Here is a 19,034-nt window from a genome sequence, read left to right as displayed (position 1 = left end):
TTTGGTTTGAAAAACCATCAGCCAAAATTACATTTTATGTATTACTAACACAGATATTGAGGCAATATGTACATTTACATAAACACACTCTGTTAAGCCATTTAGTATTGTATTTATTTTTCCTAAATAAGAAATGTAAAGACATCAATTATAAACGTGTGTAAGACACTTCAAGTCAATTGGACCCATGGATCAAGAGGATAATATTTTTATTTATTTATTTATTTAGAGTTATTGGGCCAAAGAGGGTACTGGTATAAGAAAAAGAAGAAGAAGAATTAGAAACAACAATAAACACAATAGGCTTCCTCCTGTCCTGGCGGAGGAATTATAATGACAGTTTGTGTCATTATAAGATAAATCTCTAATAGTCCAATTCCTTCCAGTTACAGTGACAGCACTAGTGAGCACATGAAACCTTTGAGCAGATCAGGACCATGGAGAGCGGCAAAGGCCGCTTACTGTTCTGTTCCACTTGGGATCTTGAGTAGTGGCTTTCAGGACCCTGGAGAGCTTTCGGTAGGATCTGATGAAAAAACAGCAACAATTTGGGAGCGTAGACACCGTTAAAAGATGACTAAATGTCCGCTGAAACGCCAATCAGATCAATGTGTAGAATATCTATCTAATACCTATATCTGAAAAGAATGCGGAAAAAAAACGAATTCCCTGTTGAAATTATCCTAAAAATGTGGCTCAATTAAATGTATACTGTATGTGCCAGTCTATGCAAGGCCACTCGTTCCCCAAGAGCTCCCATCCCTGTGCAGCGGAGTCTCTTCCTTGTGTTTCCCTCATTAGTCATTGCATGTTCCTGTGCAGTGAATGATGACGTATGCATCATGGGATCTCTAAATGTACACTGAGTGACACATACTTGTGTTTTTTCTTTTACAATGTAAACGTGTTTCACGTGCTACACAAACACGTTGCCTATGCTGAGCCGCAAATACACAGAATCACTTTGTTTGGGTGGCAATTGGTTTCCTTGCTTCAAAGTGTACAGTTGGCACAATAGCTGCCAGTTACACCCATCGCCACAATGGAGTAGGAAACCACATTCCTTTCTCCAACAACGCAGATCGTTTTAAATTGAGGACTTGGTGTTCACCAGTTACACTAAGCTTATTAAGCCATTGTCCCCGTCCAGGCATACACGACGCGTTCCCGTGCTCAGCCTCTGACATCTTCCTGTGTCCAATGGTGGCTACGTGATTGTCTCAAGCAGTCTAGAGGGCGTCCCTATTGGTGGAGAGGATCCGGAGGAAGGCCCACCTAGTGATCGTTCGCAGATATCTCACGTTCAGACGATATTTGAATCAACTGTGCAATCGAAATATAAGGGGACGCGTCAGATTTGTAAAAGGTAAGAACACTTTGCATGCATGTTTTTAATACGACACTTGGCGTCGTCGAGAAATAAGCGTACTTTGAGAGCATATATGATATTACTACCTTGTAACGGGATGATATTACAAAGGCATTGGAAACTACAACAAATACTTACAGCCTAAATCAAATATATCCACTGTTATATAAGTTGAATCTACATCAGATGAATGAGAACACGATGAAGGATCGAGAGAACAATTGTTGCATTCATTGGTAATTGTAGACCGCTTCATTATTTGCTTTGTAGGGGTCTCAAAGGTGACACCTTGTGAGTGGTCGCAATTACGACATAATCCAATCAAAACTATAGCAGAAAAATGGTCGTTAATTGTCTTCCATAAATATAAAGATATTTAGGCAATATGGACTTATAGGCCTATATAATCAATTGTGATGAAAAAAATCGTGTACTACATCAAATATGATATATTCACACTTTATCCTACTTCAATAAAATACATAAGATGCACATTAAACAAAATGTACAATAAAAACATATGGCATCATATTTGTTTTACACATCGGACGCTATTTGAAAGGCACGGGCTTACAGCCTACTCGCGGCCACTGAGAGTAATATCAGAAGTGAGTAATAATTAATGAGCGCGTGCACCATCCACTTCATTGAAATATTTTTCCTCTAAATATTTCATGCTTTGACGGTGAGGGGAACGCGCGAAAAAAGGGTTTTTACTATAATGGCTGGATTGTAGCCACTACAACCAGCCATAGGAGGCGTTGCTACTGTCGTCGTTGTCACAGCCAAGCCATTATAATAGCTACTTGTGCAATAAAAAGCCTGACTGGAAAGTGACAGCTTCAACGGTTTCTTCTGTGATACTTACGAACACACCCATTAAATAATCACTAGAATAAATAGATTCACAAGCCTCCACAAAGATCAGCTAGGATGTATTGTGAGTGCTCATCACGGGTCCAACACATGTCTCCACAGCATCGGGGCCAAGATGGATGTGTTTATGAAGGGGCTGTCTAAAGCGAAAGAAGGCATGGCGGTGGCCGCAGAGAAAACCAAGGAAGGCGTCGCGGTAGCGGCAGAGAAGACCAAAGAAGGAGTCATGTTTGTCGGTAAGATTCAGAATGTGTCCGAATTACGTGGAGTCAACGCAATTCCAACCACACTTACTGCTGGTATGTCGTGTTTGACAGCGATTGCTTTGGGGGGCGAGGTAACGAATCAGCTGGCAGTACGCTCTAGCTCAAGCAGATACTTCATAGGTCCACTGTTAGTTGTAGTCTTCGTTCATTGGCTAGTAAAGGGGTGGGGTATTCCCCCCACACCCCAGAACTAAACCATCACGCTTCGCCCACTTTTGAAGTTGTAGAGCTCGAGATTCCTAAATTAATTTACACCAGTTTAATATGTCGCTCTTGACTGTTTCATTCATAATGAAATCACTTAAAGTTAAATGTCTAATACTAACTATGTTAACGAACAATTATTCCAGCGCTAATATTAACATTGAAACGGAATCCACACCATCATTCGGTTCATATTACTGGAAAGATGATTGCACTCACAAGTCATCGTAATGGGGCACTTGCAAGTGATTCCATGGCAAGTTCAGTACAAATTGAACCCTGCCGTAGTAGACTAGGCAATACTGTACTAGACATTGTCGAGGGGCTGACATCACTGGAAATGTGTTAGATGTTGCCCATGCTCTGATGACCTCCCTTCCCCCCTCCTCTCTTGTGTCTGTGCAGTAACTGGACATTGCCAAGGGGCTAATGTTTCCTTGATAGAATGCCGTAATGTAAAAAAAAAAAAGTATCTATGTAAAACATACCGTATAATATAATTGCTTCATTTAACCTGCTGCTTTCAGCTTGATGAAACTAACACAAAGTTATTTGAAAACTGCTAATCCAGTGCTTTGGGATCCAATACAGACATTAACGTTTATTTCTTTATATCCTATTTAGAGTCCCTGAATCATTAGGTCTCTTTTACTTAGACACCCTATGAACACTAGCATGATATGTAATAGCTGTGCTACCAAAATATAACAACAAAAACTGACTGGAAAATGTGGGATGGGGGGGGGGGGGGTGGCTCCATGGAGTTTGGGGCGGGGGGGGGGGGTTAGTGCCACATGTCACTGACTCTATGGTTTCACGGTGACATATTGTGGAGCAGGGACCCGAGTGATCCCCTCCTGTAGACCAGAGGGACACAGATGACATCCTATATGTTGTCCTCTGTTGGGCTGCCTGATTAGAAGCAGTCAGAGTCACCGAGACGCAGCTATTCATGGCACTGTGAACAATACCACAGCTCAGCTCCACCTTTGTCATCCTTTCAATGGCATGTGTGGAAATATGCCCTCAGCATCATTGTGTTTTAGCAAATATGCCTTTTTCAATATGCATGTCAATCGTGTCCCCTATACAAGCCGAGTTCTCCTTTAATTGCATTCTTGAAATCATTTAGACTACAGTTCATCAGTCTATTTACACGTTGACAGTAGTCCATGAAGTATTTTATACAAGTACTCAACTCGTGATATAATCCCACTCTATTTTTCTGCTGAATGAGAGACACATTGGTCTATTTCAAGCAACCTGTCCCCAGCGAGATGGCATCCAATTAGCCTCGATATTCAAGACAGTGTCAGCCCCAGAAAACATGTGAGCCTGCAGTCTCTACATGTGTAGGCCAGTCTCTCTGTGCTCCTCTGCCCAGCTTCCTCCTCTGTGGCTGGGAAAGGCCTCCTCCAGCCTCCCTCCCTCCCACCCTCCTCGGGGCCTCTGTCTCCTCCTGCATGTTGAGTGTGATGGAAGTGGCGGTGCCCCTAGAAAGCATGGCTCGATCCGCCTCGAGGCCCCTGGTGGAGGAGGGGTGAGAAGGAGCTGATACGTCTGACGCCGCACCTTTGACAGCTGCGCAGCTGCAACATGCAGCGGCAGGCCTCCCACCCAGCTGAGCAGTCAGACTCCCCGGCGAGAGGAAGGAACACACCCTCCTCCTTCACCACCTTCACCTGGCCGCAGGGTCGTCTGTCGGGGGGGGGGGGGGGGGGGGGGGGGGGGGGGTGCGGAGGGGCGTGGAGGACAATGCTCATTCACTCAATAGATCTGAATGGCAACGTATGGGCCTGTTGTTTCTGAAGGTGTGCTGTGATCCGTTTTGGAGGGTGGTGCTGTTGTGGGACAATCACATTTTAGACATCCTAAAGGTTTTATCGAGATTTAAGATTTCCCTTTGGAGGACGACAATAATTTAAGTGAACCATGCATATATCTGGCACTAGATATACTGCCTCACGGTTATATGTTTGGGACACTCGGGGGGGGCTTTGCGAAATCAGAGGTGCAGTGAGAGGCTACTGCACAGAGGAGCTCATTCGAACCCCCACACCCCCCGTCACCCTGGGATGTCACGGTGAGGGGATTACCCCTCCTCGTTTCCAGAGAGAATCTCCAGCCTGAGAGATAGCTGGTCTCCTCTCCGGTCTGCCAGGGTCGTCAACCAGGGCGTACAGGATCTACTCTCTGCCTCATTTAACCAAGCCACTACTTCAGTAGAAGCTTCCCTCAGATGTGCCTGTGGCTACCGGCGATGGCTCTCCGCTGTAGAAAAAGACGGTTTTATCCTGCTCTCTCCTCCTATACCGGCTCTCCGTGGCCTGAGGGTGCCGTGAGCGATGTGGGACAGGAGAGACAGAGTGGATGACTAAGTAGGACCGTCAAGGACGGCAGGGCCGCACCCCCATGAGCTGCCGAGGCGCTGTGTTATGTAATGTATGTCAAAGGTTACCAAGGATTTGACATCGACCTGTTAAGGTTCAGAAAAGCTAATGGTGATAAATCTAGTAAAGGTTATGCTACCTAATATTACAAATGGCCAATATTTCATCCATGGTTGTATCAAGAACGTGGGACTGGGAGGAATGCTTAGAAGCAGCTGTAACACAGGACAAGTATGGCAGGTAGCCTTAAAGTTGAACCACTTGTCCTGCTACCTTGTAATGCCTCAAGGAAGTCACCCTGAGCTCACGGTCTCTGTTGTACATCACTACTGAGTCTACTTCATTCACTGTGGATCAGGATGCAACTCAGAGTTGTTATGACAGGGCTGGGACCTGCTGAGTTATATTTTCAATAACTCAGCACCTCAGATTTGTTTGTGATAAGCCTCAGTCCCAGGTTTGGAACTAACAACGTAGTAAATCCTGCCCCAGACCCAGATGACTGTTCCTCCTTCAGCAGACCTCCGTTCAACTGCAACTGCACTCTTAGCACTCTCTCTTGAGGATGAACCCCATTTCAAAAATGTATGTACCATGAAAGTGCTGTTAGGTACACGACAAGTAGACCCTACATTTTACGCTACCATGGAGCTACAAAGCAATATCTCTTGTAAAAAAAAACATTGATACGCAACAATTGCTATGCGATTCAATTGCATGACGTGTGGCCAAACATCCTGGCATAGCGAGCTGCATGCAGACTGTTGGCATATCATACTTGATAGGTCATCTGTAAACCAAGTTCTCCATCATGCAGAGTTGAGCTGATTGTTTGTTGATAGTACTGGTGGTAACTGATCTTTCCTCTCTGTCTCCAGGCACCAAGGCCAAAGACAGCGTTGGCTCCGGTAAGTCTACCGTGTCGTACTCTGACTAAGATGTCAGGTGTGTTAGAGGATAAGACGCTTAGGAAGTTAACCAGCCTTGATTCGAAAATGAGAGTATTAAGCCACTGGTGAATTGTTTACTGTTGTGTTTGCCGTGAGATAGGGTAGTGTGTTTGTGTGTCTTTTTTAGACTGTTTGCATGCAAGTATCTCTATGTATGGCTGTATCTGATTGCACTGCTTTTGTTTATCTCTGTGTGTGTGTGTGATAGGGGCTGAGAAAATGAAGGAGCAGGCCTCTAATTTTGGTGGAGCCATGGGGAACATAGCTGCTGCCACTGGCCTGGTGAAGAAGGACGAGTTCCCCACTGACATGAATGTATTTCCAACACACACGCGCGCACATATAACACGCAGGATCTCTCGAACCTACATTGATCTCCTGACAGATGCATCTAATGAGCGCAGCAAATCTCATGCTGTGGATGTCATCCATACTTGCTTTCATATTTCCATTCACACCATGAGTGGGGCGGATGACAGAGCTGACTGGCCACTCAACATTTTAAGACGTATCCCCCAAAGGATTTCAAAGACAGGAGAAACGCAGACACATAGAGGAGGGGCACAGGGCTGGGAAACACATTGAGGACCCACAGTGTATATGTCCAGGTAGCATTTATTGAGCTTGCTGGTCTCTCTGTGGGACTATCATCTCTCCTCTCCCCCCTCCCCCACCGGCCCCCGGCTCCCCGGGTGACCTTGCCCAAAGTCATCACCTCCACGCTCAGCTGACTCTCAGTTCAAACACAGAAAGGAGGGGCAGGAGGGGGGCAGGAGGAAATTGTCATCCAGAGTTATAGTATTGGGATTTCAATAGTGTCGATCACCCCCCAAAATACAACCCATGTTTAAGCAGAACATGAGGCCTAGACAGAGTTTGGGATCACAAGCTCCCTCCAAGCCCAGTTCTTTATGTTTGCCCACCAGTAGCTGTTTCACCATAGGATGATCTTTTGAAAACCACAACAGACCTCTGGTGGTGGGTCACCTACCTGTGTGTCCGCTCACACCCTCCCCACCCCATCCCCGCCTCACCACACCACATCACACCCCAACCCTCTCACCAGGAGAATCCCCCCGATAACTCACTAAGCTAGTAATCTCTCCTGGCCTGTCTTAAGGAGCTTTTGGTCAGGGCTGCGTGGTCTGACCAACTAGCTCAGACAGAGAAAGCATGGATTTACACATGCCAAGAGAGAGAGAGGGAGAGAGAGGGAGACAGAGGGAGAAGGAGAGAGTGAGACAGAGAAGGAAATAGAGACAGAGAGAGAGAGAGAGAGAGAGAGAGAGAGAGAGAGAGAGAGAGAGAGAGACAGACAGACAGACAGACAGACAGACAGACAGACAGACAGACAGACAGACAGACAGACAGACAGACAGACAGACAGACAGACAGACAGACAGACAGACAGACAGAGAGAGAGAGAGAGAGAGAGAGAGAGAGAGAGAGACAGAGCCTTCACAGTGATTCATCTAAATAGCTACACAAGTCCAGACCAGCCTCTTGGAGCCCACTAGCTGATGTGCGCAGCAACTTTGCTTCCAGTCAGGGCTGATCTCATAGCCTCTGTGGGTGTGTGGTGCAGGTGGGGGCACTATGCTAGCTTTAATGGAGCACATTGGATTATGCTCAGTTCCTCTCTGACCTAATTGAATTAAATGGAGGGTTTAAAAATACCTTTGTTTTGACCCACTAGCATTATTCACCGGGCTGATGGTATGAGGTACTGTTCTAACTATCTGAGCTAAAGCCATTATTATGATTGCCCTGCACCCTCCATCTTGGTGGCTCCAAGATGGCCGTATGCAACTAGATTAGTAAATCGTACACTTGTAAAGATGTGGATAATACATTTTGTGTGTTTTGTGTGCATGGTGCATATGTCTATTGTGTGTACGTGTGTGTGTATGGTGTGTGTGTGTGTGCATGGTGTGTGTGTGTCCACAGCCTGAGGAGTATGGGCAGGAGGCCATGGAGGAGGCACAGGGAGAGGCACTGATGGATCCAGAAGGAGGAACGTACGACGAGACCCAGCAGGTAAGAACTCTGGTCTGACCTGGCCAGGCATTAGGATTGGTGGATTGGTTTTGACCATGTGTTAGGATTGGTGGATGGCTAAAATGGCTGTGCGATAGAAACGAATGATTGAGTATGGATGTGCGACTCATCCATCACCCCACCAGTTATTGTTGTAGATTCCTGCCACTGGTGTCTCTGCCATCTGTTCCTACTTCTTAGTCTGAACAGTAGCTAACAGCCTGAGGTTTGTAGAAATAAAGGGTCGACCAGTGAATTGGAGAGTGTGTGTGTTTGTGTTTACATGGTGTGTGTTTGCATGTGTGTGTGTCTGTGTGTGTTTGTGTGTGTCCATGTGTCAGAGTCTGCGTGTTTATGTCTTTGTGTTTGTGTGTTTGTTCATGTGTCTTTGTGTGTCTGTGTGTTTATGTGTGTGTGTGTCTGAGAGGGATGCTAGTCAGAGACACATGGTTATTTTTGGAAGGCATCTCTCAAGGGCAAGACGTACTCTACTGAGCTCATATCATTGAAACCTGAGTCCAGGCTCACGACTAATGAACCACCACACCATGACGGCCGGCCAGGAAGCCACTGTAGATCCTACACTACTGACACGAAACATCACGCTTTCTCAAAGAAAAATCTAATATCCTGTTTCTATTATTGCTTTTAAAATGTAATTGGCAAGAAGGTGTCCGTTAGGTGTATCTGTTGCGTGTGTCTTTGAAATATTGAGTGTGTTAATACACTGCTCAGATTTGAGACCATTGAGTTAGAGTGGTGTGCTGTTCACTTGGTTTAAAACCCTGCCTGTGGCCAGGGCGTGCACACACACCTTTAGTAGACAACACTGTTCTGCACAATATATATTTCATGTATTGAATGTGGAGATGTCAGATGTGGAGTGCCTTCTCCGTCTACAAAGATGCTGTCGTTTCCTCCCTCAAGATTGGAATCTTCCAATCAATGGCAGAGAAAAAGGCTATTTGAGCTCGAGATGCAAATGACTCCTGAATCGTTACGCCGTGTAGCATCGTATTTCACACAGGCAGTAATGTCTGCTCCATCCCTCCTGTTCCTCCTCCTCTCCATCTCTCCATCTCTCCTCCCCCTCTGTCTCTCCCCTCCCCCCACCCATGCACAAGCAGTGTGCTTGTGCTGCCTGAATGGGTGTGGTGGTGACACGCCGTATGTCGCAGTGCATTGTGGGTAGAGCCAGGTCTTCCCAGCATTGATGTGAATATGGAGGCTCCCAGCTGTAGAAAGAATTCCACTTCCTCTCCTATTGCAAAGCCACAGGGGAGGAAAATACAATGCATCCAGAAGTAATCGCATTCCTTTGTTCTGAATAAACACCCCAAAGCCATTGTATATCATATCGGTTACTGACACCAGTGTGTTAATGGGGGCTAGTAAGGAGATGTGTGTATGCCAAGGCATGTCCTTGGAGTGTGCTGTGGTGCAGCTCGATCCTGCCCTCTAGTGGCCAACGTGATACATTGACCCAGCGGCCAAATAATGGCTGACAATTGCCACGGTGTGAAATAATTTTGAAGAATGATTCTGAAAATAAACTGTCAACCTATTATTCCCGATATAAAAAAGTATATTACCTTTTGGTCATGGTGTGATCTGTGGATGTGGAACTTCCCCTACTCCTATCACGTTTCAGTAGATGCTGAGTGGGGTTCTCCTCATGGTGTTCCTCTCTTGACAGGAGCAGACCCAGGACTACGAGCCAGAAGCATAAGTCCACCCATTCCACGTTGGCGTCTAACCAGAAGCACAATACGTTTCTACCAATATCAAGGACAAGCGCTGAAACGACCACAATAAAAACCCTGTTGCAAAAAAGTACAAAAAACAAACAAATATACGACAAGCATTCCCAGAGAATAATAATGTTCTTCCTCCAAGACAGATCTTTTATTATGATACTTAATGTAAATGTCATGTTACTTCTGTAATGTGTTGGGTGTAGGTATCTATAGAGATGTACGCTCGTCCTCGGTCTCACTTCCTTGACTCCCTCCCAACGAAGTGAGACCAGGGCCAGCCTTGTGACTTTGTACTTGTGTGTATCTGTATTCATAAATGTGCGATAGATGTATGTCATTTTCCAACAAGATGTTGGGAATGAAAAAAAAGTCGGTTTGAAAGCAGATATGATTCCAATTATATCCTCTAAGTGTATACAATGCCTGTTTGTGGGTTTCTCTTTTGCATTTATTTTGAAAGCAAGTTATTTATTTAAAGTTTTTCAAGTAAAGGTTTTATACATTGTATCTTTATAGTTGCTTGTGAAATCATTCCAGTGAACTATCTGTTAGAAATGGATACATGTTTGTGTGTGCGTGTGTTTGTGTGAAGATTTTAACAAGTTAAAGTCAGTATAATATGTCTTGAAATCATAATGGTTGTCAGATCAATATGTGCTTTAAAATGCAGGAATTGTCAATATATTTACGTGTCAAGCCAGACAACAAATCCTCTGTAAATAAAAAGTGAGAGAAAAGAAAACAACCTGTTTGTTTGTTAGTTTTTTCTTTATTCTTTACTTTTTCTTGTTCTTTCTTTCTTTCTCTCTGTCTCCCTCTCTCTCTTTCTCTCTCACACACACAAACACCCAGGATGTTTGAGTAGGCATGTGTAGAATTTGATGAGGTGGCTTGAGGGGAGGAGGGAGAGCATTGTCCTCGTGCCAGGTCTGAGCCATAGCTGGGATGCCTGTCTGATCTTCCCTCTGTGGCAGGGTTTTGTCTGGCTAATCCAGCTAGCGTGTGCAGACCTGGGAGGTGTCAGACCTAAACAGAGGGTACTAAACTGCCTCTCCTCCCACCACAAGTCCAGACTGTGTCCAGCCTCTGGTAGAACACAGGCAGTGACCAAAGCCATGGCCTCGTTCAAGAAGTCTTTTGATGGACTGAAAAGCACCACGCAGTCAGCAACGAAAGGAGTGACAGAGAGTGCAGGTAGAGTAACATGACCTGAAAAAGACTGGGTGGTAAGAGTGGTATTCAAAGAAATGTGGACAATGTGCGGTGTATGAGTTGCATGGATCTGAATCGTGTGTGACTGTGGTGTGAATGTAAATCCTGTGTATGATTGATGGTTTGGTTTGAATTGCAATTGGCTGTGTCTGGTGCGAATAGGAATCGTTGGAATTGGAATCAGGAGTGACTTGTGTGAACATGAATCCCGTGTGACTCTGTTGCGAATATGAATCATGTGAATGAAGTTATATGAATCCCACGTGCGATGTGCTTGCAGTCCAGGCAGCTCAGGACGCCGTGCAGCAGGTGGCAGAGTCTTCCAAGGAGACCACCCACATAGGTAAAGAACATCGCTGATCTGAGACCTGCAGCTAATTACTGACAATGCCCAACACTGGTACAAAAAAAACGGATCTGATTGCACACACACTGAAATCAAGGGTTTTTTTGTGAGTGAAAATTCCCCCCCCCCCATGAAAAGGGATTACACCTGTTAGCATTACAAATGTGACAAATGTCTACCGGGATTCCAGAGGTGTTTGTGGTGAGATCATGCGGTGTTGTAATGAGGACACATGTCCTACTGGTTAATAACCCTGCTGTGTCTCTTGACCCGCCCAGCTGCCCAGGAGGCCAGCAGACAGACACAGACAACCATTGGAACAGCTGCAGACAAAGCCACCGACACCATCAAGGAGTTCGGACAGAAACTGGGGACGAAATAGCTTCCAGAGAGGACACACATGGACACACATGGACACACATGGACACACATGGACACACATGGACACACATAGATGCACACGCGCACATGCAAGCACGCATTTGTGCACTCTATACCAATTATTGTGCACAGAAGTGCACAGAAGTGCACACACACACACCTAAAAAGTATGTCTGGTTTTAGATGTGAGTCTGGCGACATTGATGGAGGAAAGACGTGGGTGAGGAGGGGAAAGACATGGTCTCTGTGACTGTGACACAGAGGACCCGTTCCATTACTGACATCTCTAACTCCATAGCCGTTTCTCCACTTGCCTCATTATCAAGTGTTCAATCTGAACTGCAGTTCCAAATTGCAATATCTAAATCCTTAATAAACATAGATATTCTCTTGTTGGAGGTGTTCCTTTTTAAACGTTCCACACAGAGCGTGACGGTAAGAGCTCTCAAACTGGGCCGATGTCATACCTTAGTTTTTGACAGACAAAAAAAGACAGACAGTGCTGACAGGCATGACACAGTCCATTTAGCACGGCACATTCAAATTGTCTGTGTTGGATGAGAAACTGTGATGTAATCCAAAGAGAAAGAATATGAAGGTACAAATGACAGTCAATGAAGATGGGCAACCAAAAAATCAGTTAGCGTGACAAATAATTAGCATTTCTGCTGAGGGCAGTTTATCAGTGCAGCACCATCACCATAACCATCCCTGCAATGATACAGACTGGAGTGTTCAACACGGCTCCAGATCTCTGTTCTATCACAACAGTTTACCTTGGCCCTCGCCAGCTCACCTCCCTACATCACACTAGCGGTTGCTAGGAAACAGAACTCAGAGACGACCAGGGATTGGTGGAGGCCTTGGAAATGATGGTGAGAACTCTATTGGCAGAACGCAGTGTTCTGGCCAAGCCAACACTCGCTCAGAGCTGCTGAAGAAGACGTCAGAAACGGGGAAAAGAAAGGATCAAAAGCTTCCTACACAATTTCACAACAACATGTGCAGAAATGTGATAGCTATGTGCAACCGATTTCTCAAAATCCACTTGTCTGGAGAAATGACACAAAACTGTGCACTGTTGTTTGGTGTTTTGTAGAGAAGCTTGTGTGCGTGGGTGATGACATAGGCTACTGTATATTCATCCCTCCAAGTCCCTCCCCCACCAGATTCCCCATGAGCATGGTGTTTTGTGTGTTTTCACACACACACACACACACACACACACACACACATACTCAAGCACATATGCATGCACGCACAGAAATGCACACACAAACTCACACACACACTTTCACACACACAGACACACACACACAAACACACACACGCACAACAGCGGTATTCATGCATCTCCACACATACTGCATGAATGCCGATTTCACACGCACATTCCTTATTAAAAAAACAGTGACATTATCCCATCCCTTCTTGAAAGCATTAGGCCCAAAGTTCGAGCACTTTGGAAACCATTTGCATCACCAATTATACACACGCAAACACGCACACATAAATGCACACACATTTATACACACGCACACACATATGTACACACACATAAATGCACACACACACACACACACTGTCTTTGTATCGTTTGGTCTCCCAAGAGGAAAGAGGTCTCCCAAGAGGAAAGCCTCATCACTCTCTATATATTTTTGCAATAATATGTTTCTATCCCCATAGTGTATGGCTCTCCCTGCATACAGAGTGTGAATGAAGCCGTTGTAGCTACAGGTTTGGTACCAGCTACCAGTGTGGCCTACACTGCCTTGCACAGCACAGTGTTGGCTTTAATTGATCAGACACTTCCAAATCACCAGCCCAGGTTTCCCCTGTATTGCTGGGGTATTTATCTATGTCATCTATAGATCCCTACAGGGTTAACTTGTTTCTTCTAATCATATAGCACAATCATACGCCAAAACTATAGTGTTGCTATGAGAACCTGACATTAATTACTATCATTTGCTGTTGATGAGAGCGGGAGGCAGAGAGACTTTGTCATCACCATTACCTTTCACTGCCAGAAACCCATAGCGGTTTCCAAGGAAACTGGAAGCCCGAATCTTTTCAATACTCCCAGCCACAGCATCAACCCAAGGATTGCCTTTTACACAAAGATTCTTCCAGAAACCAAACCTGTAGCTACAATCAACAGCCATTAACAGGAGAGAGAGAGGCACAGAGAGAAGAGAGAGAGAAATAGAGAGAGAGAGAGAGAGATAGAGAGAGAGAGAGAGAGAGAGAGAGCGAGAGAGAGAGAGAAGAGAGAGAGTGAGACAGACAGACAGAAAAACAGAGGGAAGAAGATACGTGTTGATTTACAGATAGATGTCTAACGGACTTTGATCTCAAGCCTCTCACTGTAACATGGACGGACTTCATATTTGGTTTGAGAGTTGAGGTATGTATCATTTCAGCGTCTAATTGTGGGGCGTCCAAAAATAAATCCAATGTTGTCTTTGTCCACTGCATTTGTACCAGAATCATGTTTTGGCTGGATGACTTTTTAGGCTGTGATGATAATGTTTAATTAGACTGTTCCAGGTTATGTTACATTCAGCTCTCACCTAAAACACATGGAATCTAATGATGTGATATTTGACAGTACGTGCTAGACAATAAGGCCAGTCGCAGGGTGTAATTTGGATGTGTACCTACTCAACCGACAGAAGGCTTCTGCTATCTTGAAGTTCAAAACAACACTGGAGCCTTGATATCAGCTGTTCTGAAATATGAACACCAGCATTATGCAAATACAAATGGGTGCGATGGCAGGAAATCATTGTTCTCATTCACACTGAACGCAGCAGCTCAACATGGGGTGCCTTCAGACTAGTCGTGATGTGATACACATACGTAGGCATTAAGAAAGTCTCTGAGATGTAGATTTATCAAAACAATGACGTTTTTCTTCCTCGCTCTCGTTCGATGTTGTCACATGTCACCATTCGGATCGTGTTGACATTGTGTCTGTTGTCATAGTGAAGTGGTCCAAACCAAGTGCCTGCGTGTGCTCCTTCCTGTCGTGTGTGTGTGTGTGTGTGTGCAGGTGAGCGTGGGTTGAGTCGCCGTGGCGTCAGCGGGGATGGGAAGCCTCAAAGACGAGACGAGGAGTCCAGCTGGAGCCCTCCTTGAACCTGAGCCGGCAGAGGACCCCAGCTCTCCCAGCGCTTCCTGTGCTCCCCGTGGAGATGGCTGGAGCGGTTGCGACATCACCATCACCCCTGCTCCAGAGGAACCTCCAGAGGGCCCAGAGCTGGACTCTGCCTGCGTGGAGCACGTCACTCAGACCAGCAGTGGCCCAGCAGCAGATCAGCCTGAGGTGGGACCTCCAGACTCGGTGGTGGAGCTGCCAACCCCAGCAGACACCACGGAGGCAGGGGAACCAGGCAGCCCCCGGGCATCTCTGGAACAGCTTCCCGAGACCGACACCTCACACGAGGACAGAAACAGTCAGAAGGAGGCCTTCCATTGCACCACGAAGAAACAGAGGAGCCAGGAGAGAGACACCGAGGCAGAGAGAGAGAAGGTGGTGGAGGGGTTGTCAGGAGAGCACACTGGATCTCCAGCCAGACTGCAGCACATCCAGACCCAGGTCAGTCTGGAGGTGGTCCAGTGTCACTCTGTGGCCACCAGCCCCATGACCCCCCCTGAGGGGGCCGGCGCCTTCCACTTCCTGTACTCCTCCACCAAGCTGGGGGCCGTTGACGTGGAGACCGGGGGCGTTGAGATGCATGCGGGTCGAAAGGTGGAGTACCGCTCTGTCGCCACGGCTCCCATGACCCCCAGGACGCCCACCAGCCTCGCCTTCCCAGAAACCAGCGAGAGAGAGCGAGTGCAGACGGAGGAGAGGACAGTGGAGGAGGGGGCGGAGGAGAAGGCAGCAGGGGAGAAGGTCAAGCCTGTGTCTGAATGGGAGACGAGCCACATGGAGATGTATCCTCACCTGGACTTGGCTCCCGCCGCCAAATGCACCACTCCAAAAAAGAGGCCCAAACAGACCGCCTCGAACTCCGACCCGCCGTCAGCTACCTCGGTGAACCGCCCCCGCACCGAGGCGGCGGATTCCAACGGATGTTGCGACTCCAGCGTTGGAGACCCTGCAGAGGAAGAGCCACATCAACACATGCAGAGGATGGGAACCATGGATCAAGATATCACCATCCTGGTGACCCACCATGACAGCCCTGAGGACCAGGAGGAGGCGAAGGAGGAAGAAGGGGGGGCAGGACAGCAGACTGTCTCTGCCGAACCTGACCAGTGGAGGGTAGATGAACATGGGGAGCTGAACGCTGAATACAGCCTCACGGAGGATAACAGTGCAGTGGTTGACGTAGTAAAGAGAGAGCAGGCAGCTACAGGAACCGGGAAAGACATGATGATCCATGAGACAAGGAAAACCCCACCAACAGACGAGAACGACACGCTCCAGAGAGAGAAGTCCTCCCCTAACTCAAGTGAAAACCTCCAAACAGACAAAGACCATGTGGTGCTGCAGTCCCCAAATCAAAATGAATCTTTACAGCAGGCAGAGGGCAAAGGGATGAAGAAGACAGCATGTTCCAGTGAGGGCACGGGGCCAGGTGCTAGACTGCAGAAGCTTGACCAGGTCCCTGGATCTCCAGCCAGACTGCAGCACATCCAGACCCAGGTCAGTCTGGAGGTGGTCCAGTGTCACTCTGTGGCCACCAGCCCCATGACCCCCCCTGAGGGGGCCGGCGCCTTCCACTTCCTGTACTCCTCCACCAAGCTGGGGGCCGTTGACGTGGAGACCGGGGGCGTTGAGATGCATGCGGGTCGAAAGGTGGAGTACCGCTCTGTCGCCACGGCTCCCATGACCCCCAGGACGCCCACCAGCCTCGCCTTCCCAGAAACCAGCGAGAGAGAGCGAGTGCAGACGGAGGAGAGGAGAGTGGAGGAGGGGGCGGAGGAGAAGGCAGAAGGGGAAATAAATAAGGAGGAAATGGAAGTAAAAGAGTGGGGGTCAGAGGAGGAGAAAAAAGAAAAAGCAGATGAGGGATCTGAAAAGGAGGCACAGAAGGAAGGAAAAGAAAGAATCAATTTCCAAACAAAAGAGAAAACTGACGGCAAAGAGGATGAGAAAGAGCTTTCTCTCCAGAGAAAGGTGATTGAGACGCCAAAGGAGAAAGAGGGAGAGAAAGCGGTAGAGCCAGCAGAGAACAAAACCGTGAAGAAAGAGGGGAAGAAAGAGAGAAAGGAAGAGGGAGAGAAAGAGGGAGAGAAAGAGAGAGAGAAAGAGGGAGAGAAAAAGAGAGAGAAAGAGGGAGAGAAAGTGGGAGAGAAAGTGGGAGAGACAGAGAGAGAGAAAGAGAGAGAGAAAGAGGGAGATAAAGAGAGAGAGAAAGAGGGAGAGAAAGAGGGAGAGAAAGAGAGAGAGAAGGAGAGAGAGAAAGAGAGAGAGAAAGAGGGAAAGAAAGAAGGAGAGAAAGTGGGAGAGAAAGAGAGAGAGAAAGAGGGAGAGCCAGGAGGAGAGCAGGAGAAGCAAGCAGAGCAGAAGTCCGAGGAGAACTCCGAGGAGCTGGTGCAGGAGGTGTGCTGGGACGAGAAGGGGATGACCTGGGAGGTGTACGGAGCCGTGGTGGAGGTGGCCGTGTTGGGCTCGGCCATCCAGAAGCACCTGGAGAAGCAGGTGAAGAAACACAAGAAGCAGCCGTCCTCCACCCTGCCTCCCCCTCCCCCTCTCAGTCCCTCCGCCACTCCCCTCCCCGCCACGCCACCTCCGGCCGGAGGCCCCGGCCAGGGAGGAGAGGGGAAAAGCAGGGCTGGGAGGAGAGGGGAGGCGAAGAGGGGACGCCAGAGGCGCAACCCTTTCCGCCTGTTGTTGCAGAACATGCAGCAGCCTCACTGCTGCTCCAGAGCCCACGCCGCAGAGTGACTCTGAGGAGAGAGGAGAACACAGGCCAGCAGCGACGTCACACCCCCTCCTCCTCAGACACAGGTCCTGGGATGTCATTACAACTGACTGCAGGTGTAGCACGCTATCTCAAGAGAAGGTTACAGCTCAGGCTAGCTGACTCTAGAGATGTCTGACCAAAGGTAGGGAATCAATCAATTAATTTGAATAGTGTACCGTCCATGTGACCGGGAGGAAGTTTGAGAGCGTCAAAGAGCACAATGCCATGGTCATTCATTTCAATCAACTTAAAACTCTTTGTTTGATCGACTTCGAATCAGGGACTCAGAAAGATAGTGGCAGACAGGGACAGAAAGGTGACATTTGATTGTGTTTATCTGTGTTTCTTCTAAACGTTTTCGCTTACTTTGAGCTACAGAAATGTCCTTTCTCATTTCAGATGCTTTTCATTGTGCTCTGAAAGTTTGCATGCAGCCATCGCTCGTGTCTTTCCTGTTGAAAGGTAGACAAAGAAGTACTTGGTGTGGGTTCAGTCTTTGGCCTTCACATATCTAGAATTGAAGGGGTATTTGTGTGTGCGTTCCTGGAGAATGACAATCTGTCACTGGACAAACCTGGCAACTTTTCACAATCTCAGTCAGATCAGGTCATGTTTTGGAGAGGGTTTTATGATTCACAGTGTAAACATGAGAGGCACCTTCTAGCCATAAAACAGTGCATTTTAGATGTCCTGTATCATATAATTTTGGTATAGTGTGTGGCTATTGTGTTTCATACTAAAATGTGAGTGTGTTATTGTGATACAGATACTTTTTATAAGGTGTTTATTGGCAATCGAACAATCATGGTCATGTTTTTGAGAAATAACAATCAAAACAAAGTTACACATTCATTGTGTTTTTTATTTAATTTATTATTATTGTGGTCACCTGTGGCTAATTGTGAAGTGAAACAATTCTTAATACCTGTATGTGTACATCATTTCTGTTTAAGCTGTGTGGATCTTTCTGTGGTGTTTCATGTGTTAATAATTTGAAAATGCACATGTAGAGAAAACCTGTTTATTCAATTGCACTTGCCCTACATATATTCAAATATGTATATACTGATATCTAGGCCAATTTTATACCGAATTCAACACAGAAAAATGTTGGCAAGGTCGTTTAGAACTGTCTCAGGCCCCAAGCACAGGAATATCTAAGAAATAAGCACTCTTTTGCTGAACGTTTGGCCAGTCTGTATATATATATATATTTTACACAATGAGAAATACATTTAATACAATTTATCACAAAATTCTAATATAGAGACTAAATTTAAAATGTGTATTCATTACAAGATATGGTGCCAGATGTTTGCTTGTTT

General features: G+C 46.6%; 1 protein-coding gene across 1 annotated transcript; it reads left to right on the top strand.

The window, feature by feature from the left end:
- Positions 1 to 1,166: 1,166 nt before the first annotated feature.
- Positions 1,167 to 10,536, top strand: sncb (synuclein, beta). The gene is made up of 6 exons (XM_047021398.1): positions 1,167 to 1,366; positions 2,348 to 2,481; positions 5,984 to 6,013; positions 6,264 to 6,370; positions 8,003 to 8,092; positions 9,789 to 10,536. Exons 2-6 carry the CDS (start codon positions 2,361 to 2,363, stop codon positions 9,819 to 9,821), a joined length of 381 nt encoding a protein of 126 aa, XP_046877354.1. The 5' UTR covers positions 1,167 to 1,366; positions 2,348 to 2,360; the 3' UTR covers positions 9,822 to 10,536.
- The last annotated feature ends 8,498 nt before the right edge of the window (positions 10,537 to 19,034 follow it).

Source organism: Hypomesus transpacificus, chromosome 1 (genome assembly GCF_021917145.1).
Source record: "Hypomesus transpacificus isolate Combined female chromosome 1, fHypTra1, whole genome shotgun sequence".
NCBI classification, from domain to species: domain Eukaryota; kingdom Metazoa; phylum Chordata; class Actinopteri; order Osmeriformes; family Osmeridae; genus Hypomesus; species Hypomesus transpacificus.
This window is presented reverse-complemented; position numbering and strand designations above follow the sequence as displayed.

Bases quoted from the DNA above. Each gene is read 5' to 3' on its own strand.
- sncb (XM_047021398.1), top strand. From the start codon at position 2,361: ATGGATGTGTTTATGAAGGGGCTGTCTAAAGCGAAAGAAGGCATGGCG. The intron at 6,014-6,263 runs GTAAGTCTACCG...TGTGTGTGATAG, and splicing joins CAAAGACAGCGTTGGCTCCG to GGGCTGAGAAAATGAAGGAG. The intron at 6,371-8,002 runs GTATTTCCAACA...GTGTGTCCACAG, and splicing joins AGTTCCCCACTGACATGAAT to CCTGAGGAGTATGGGCAGGA.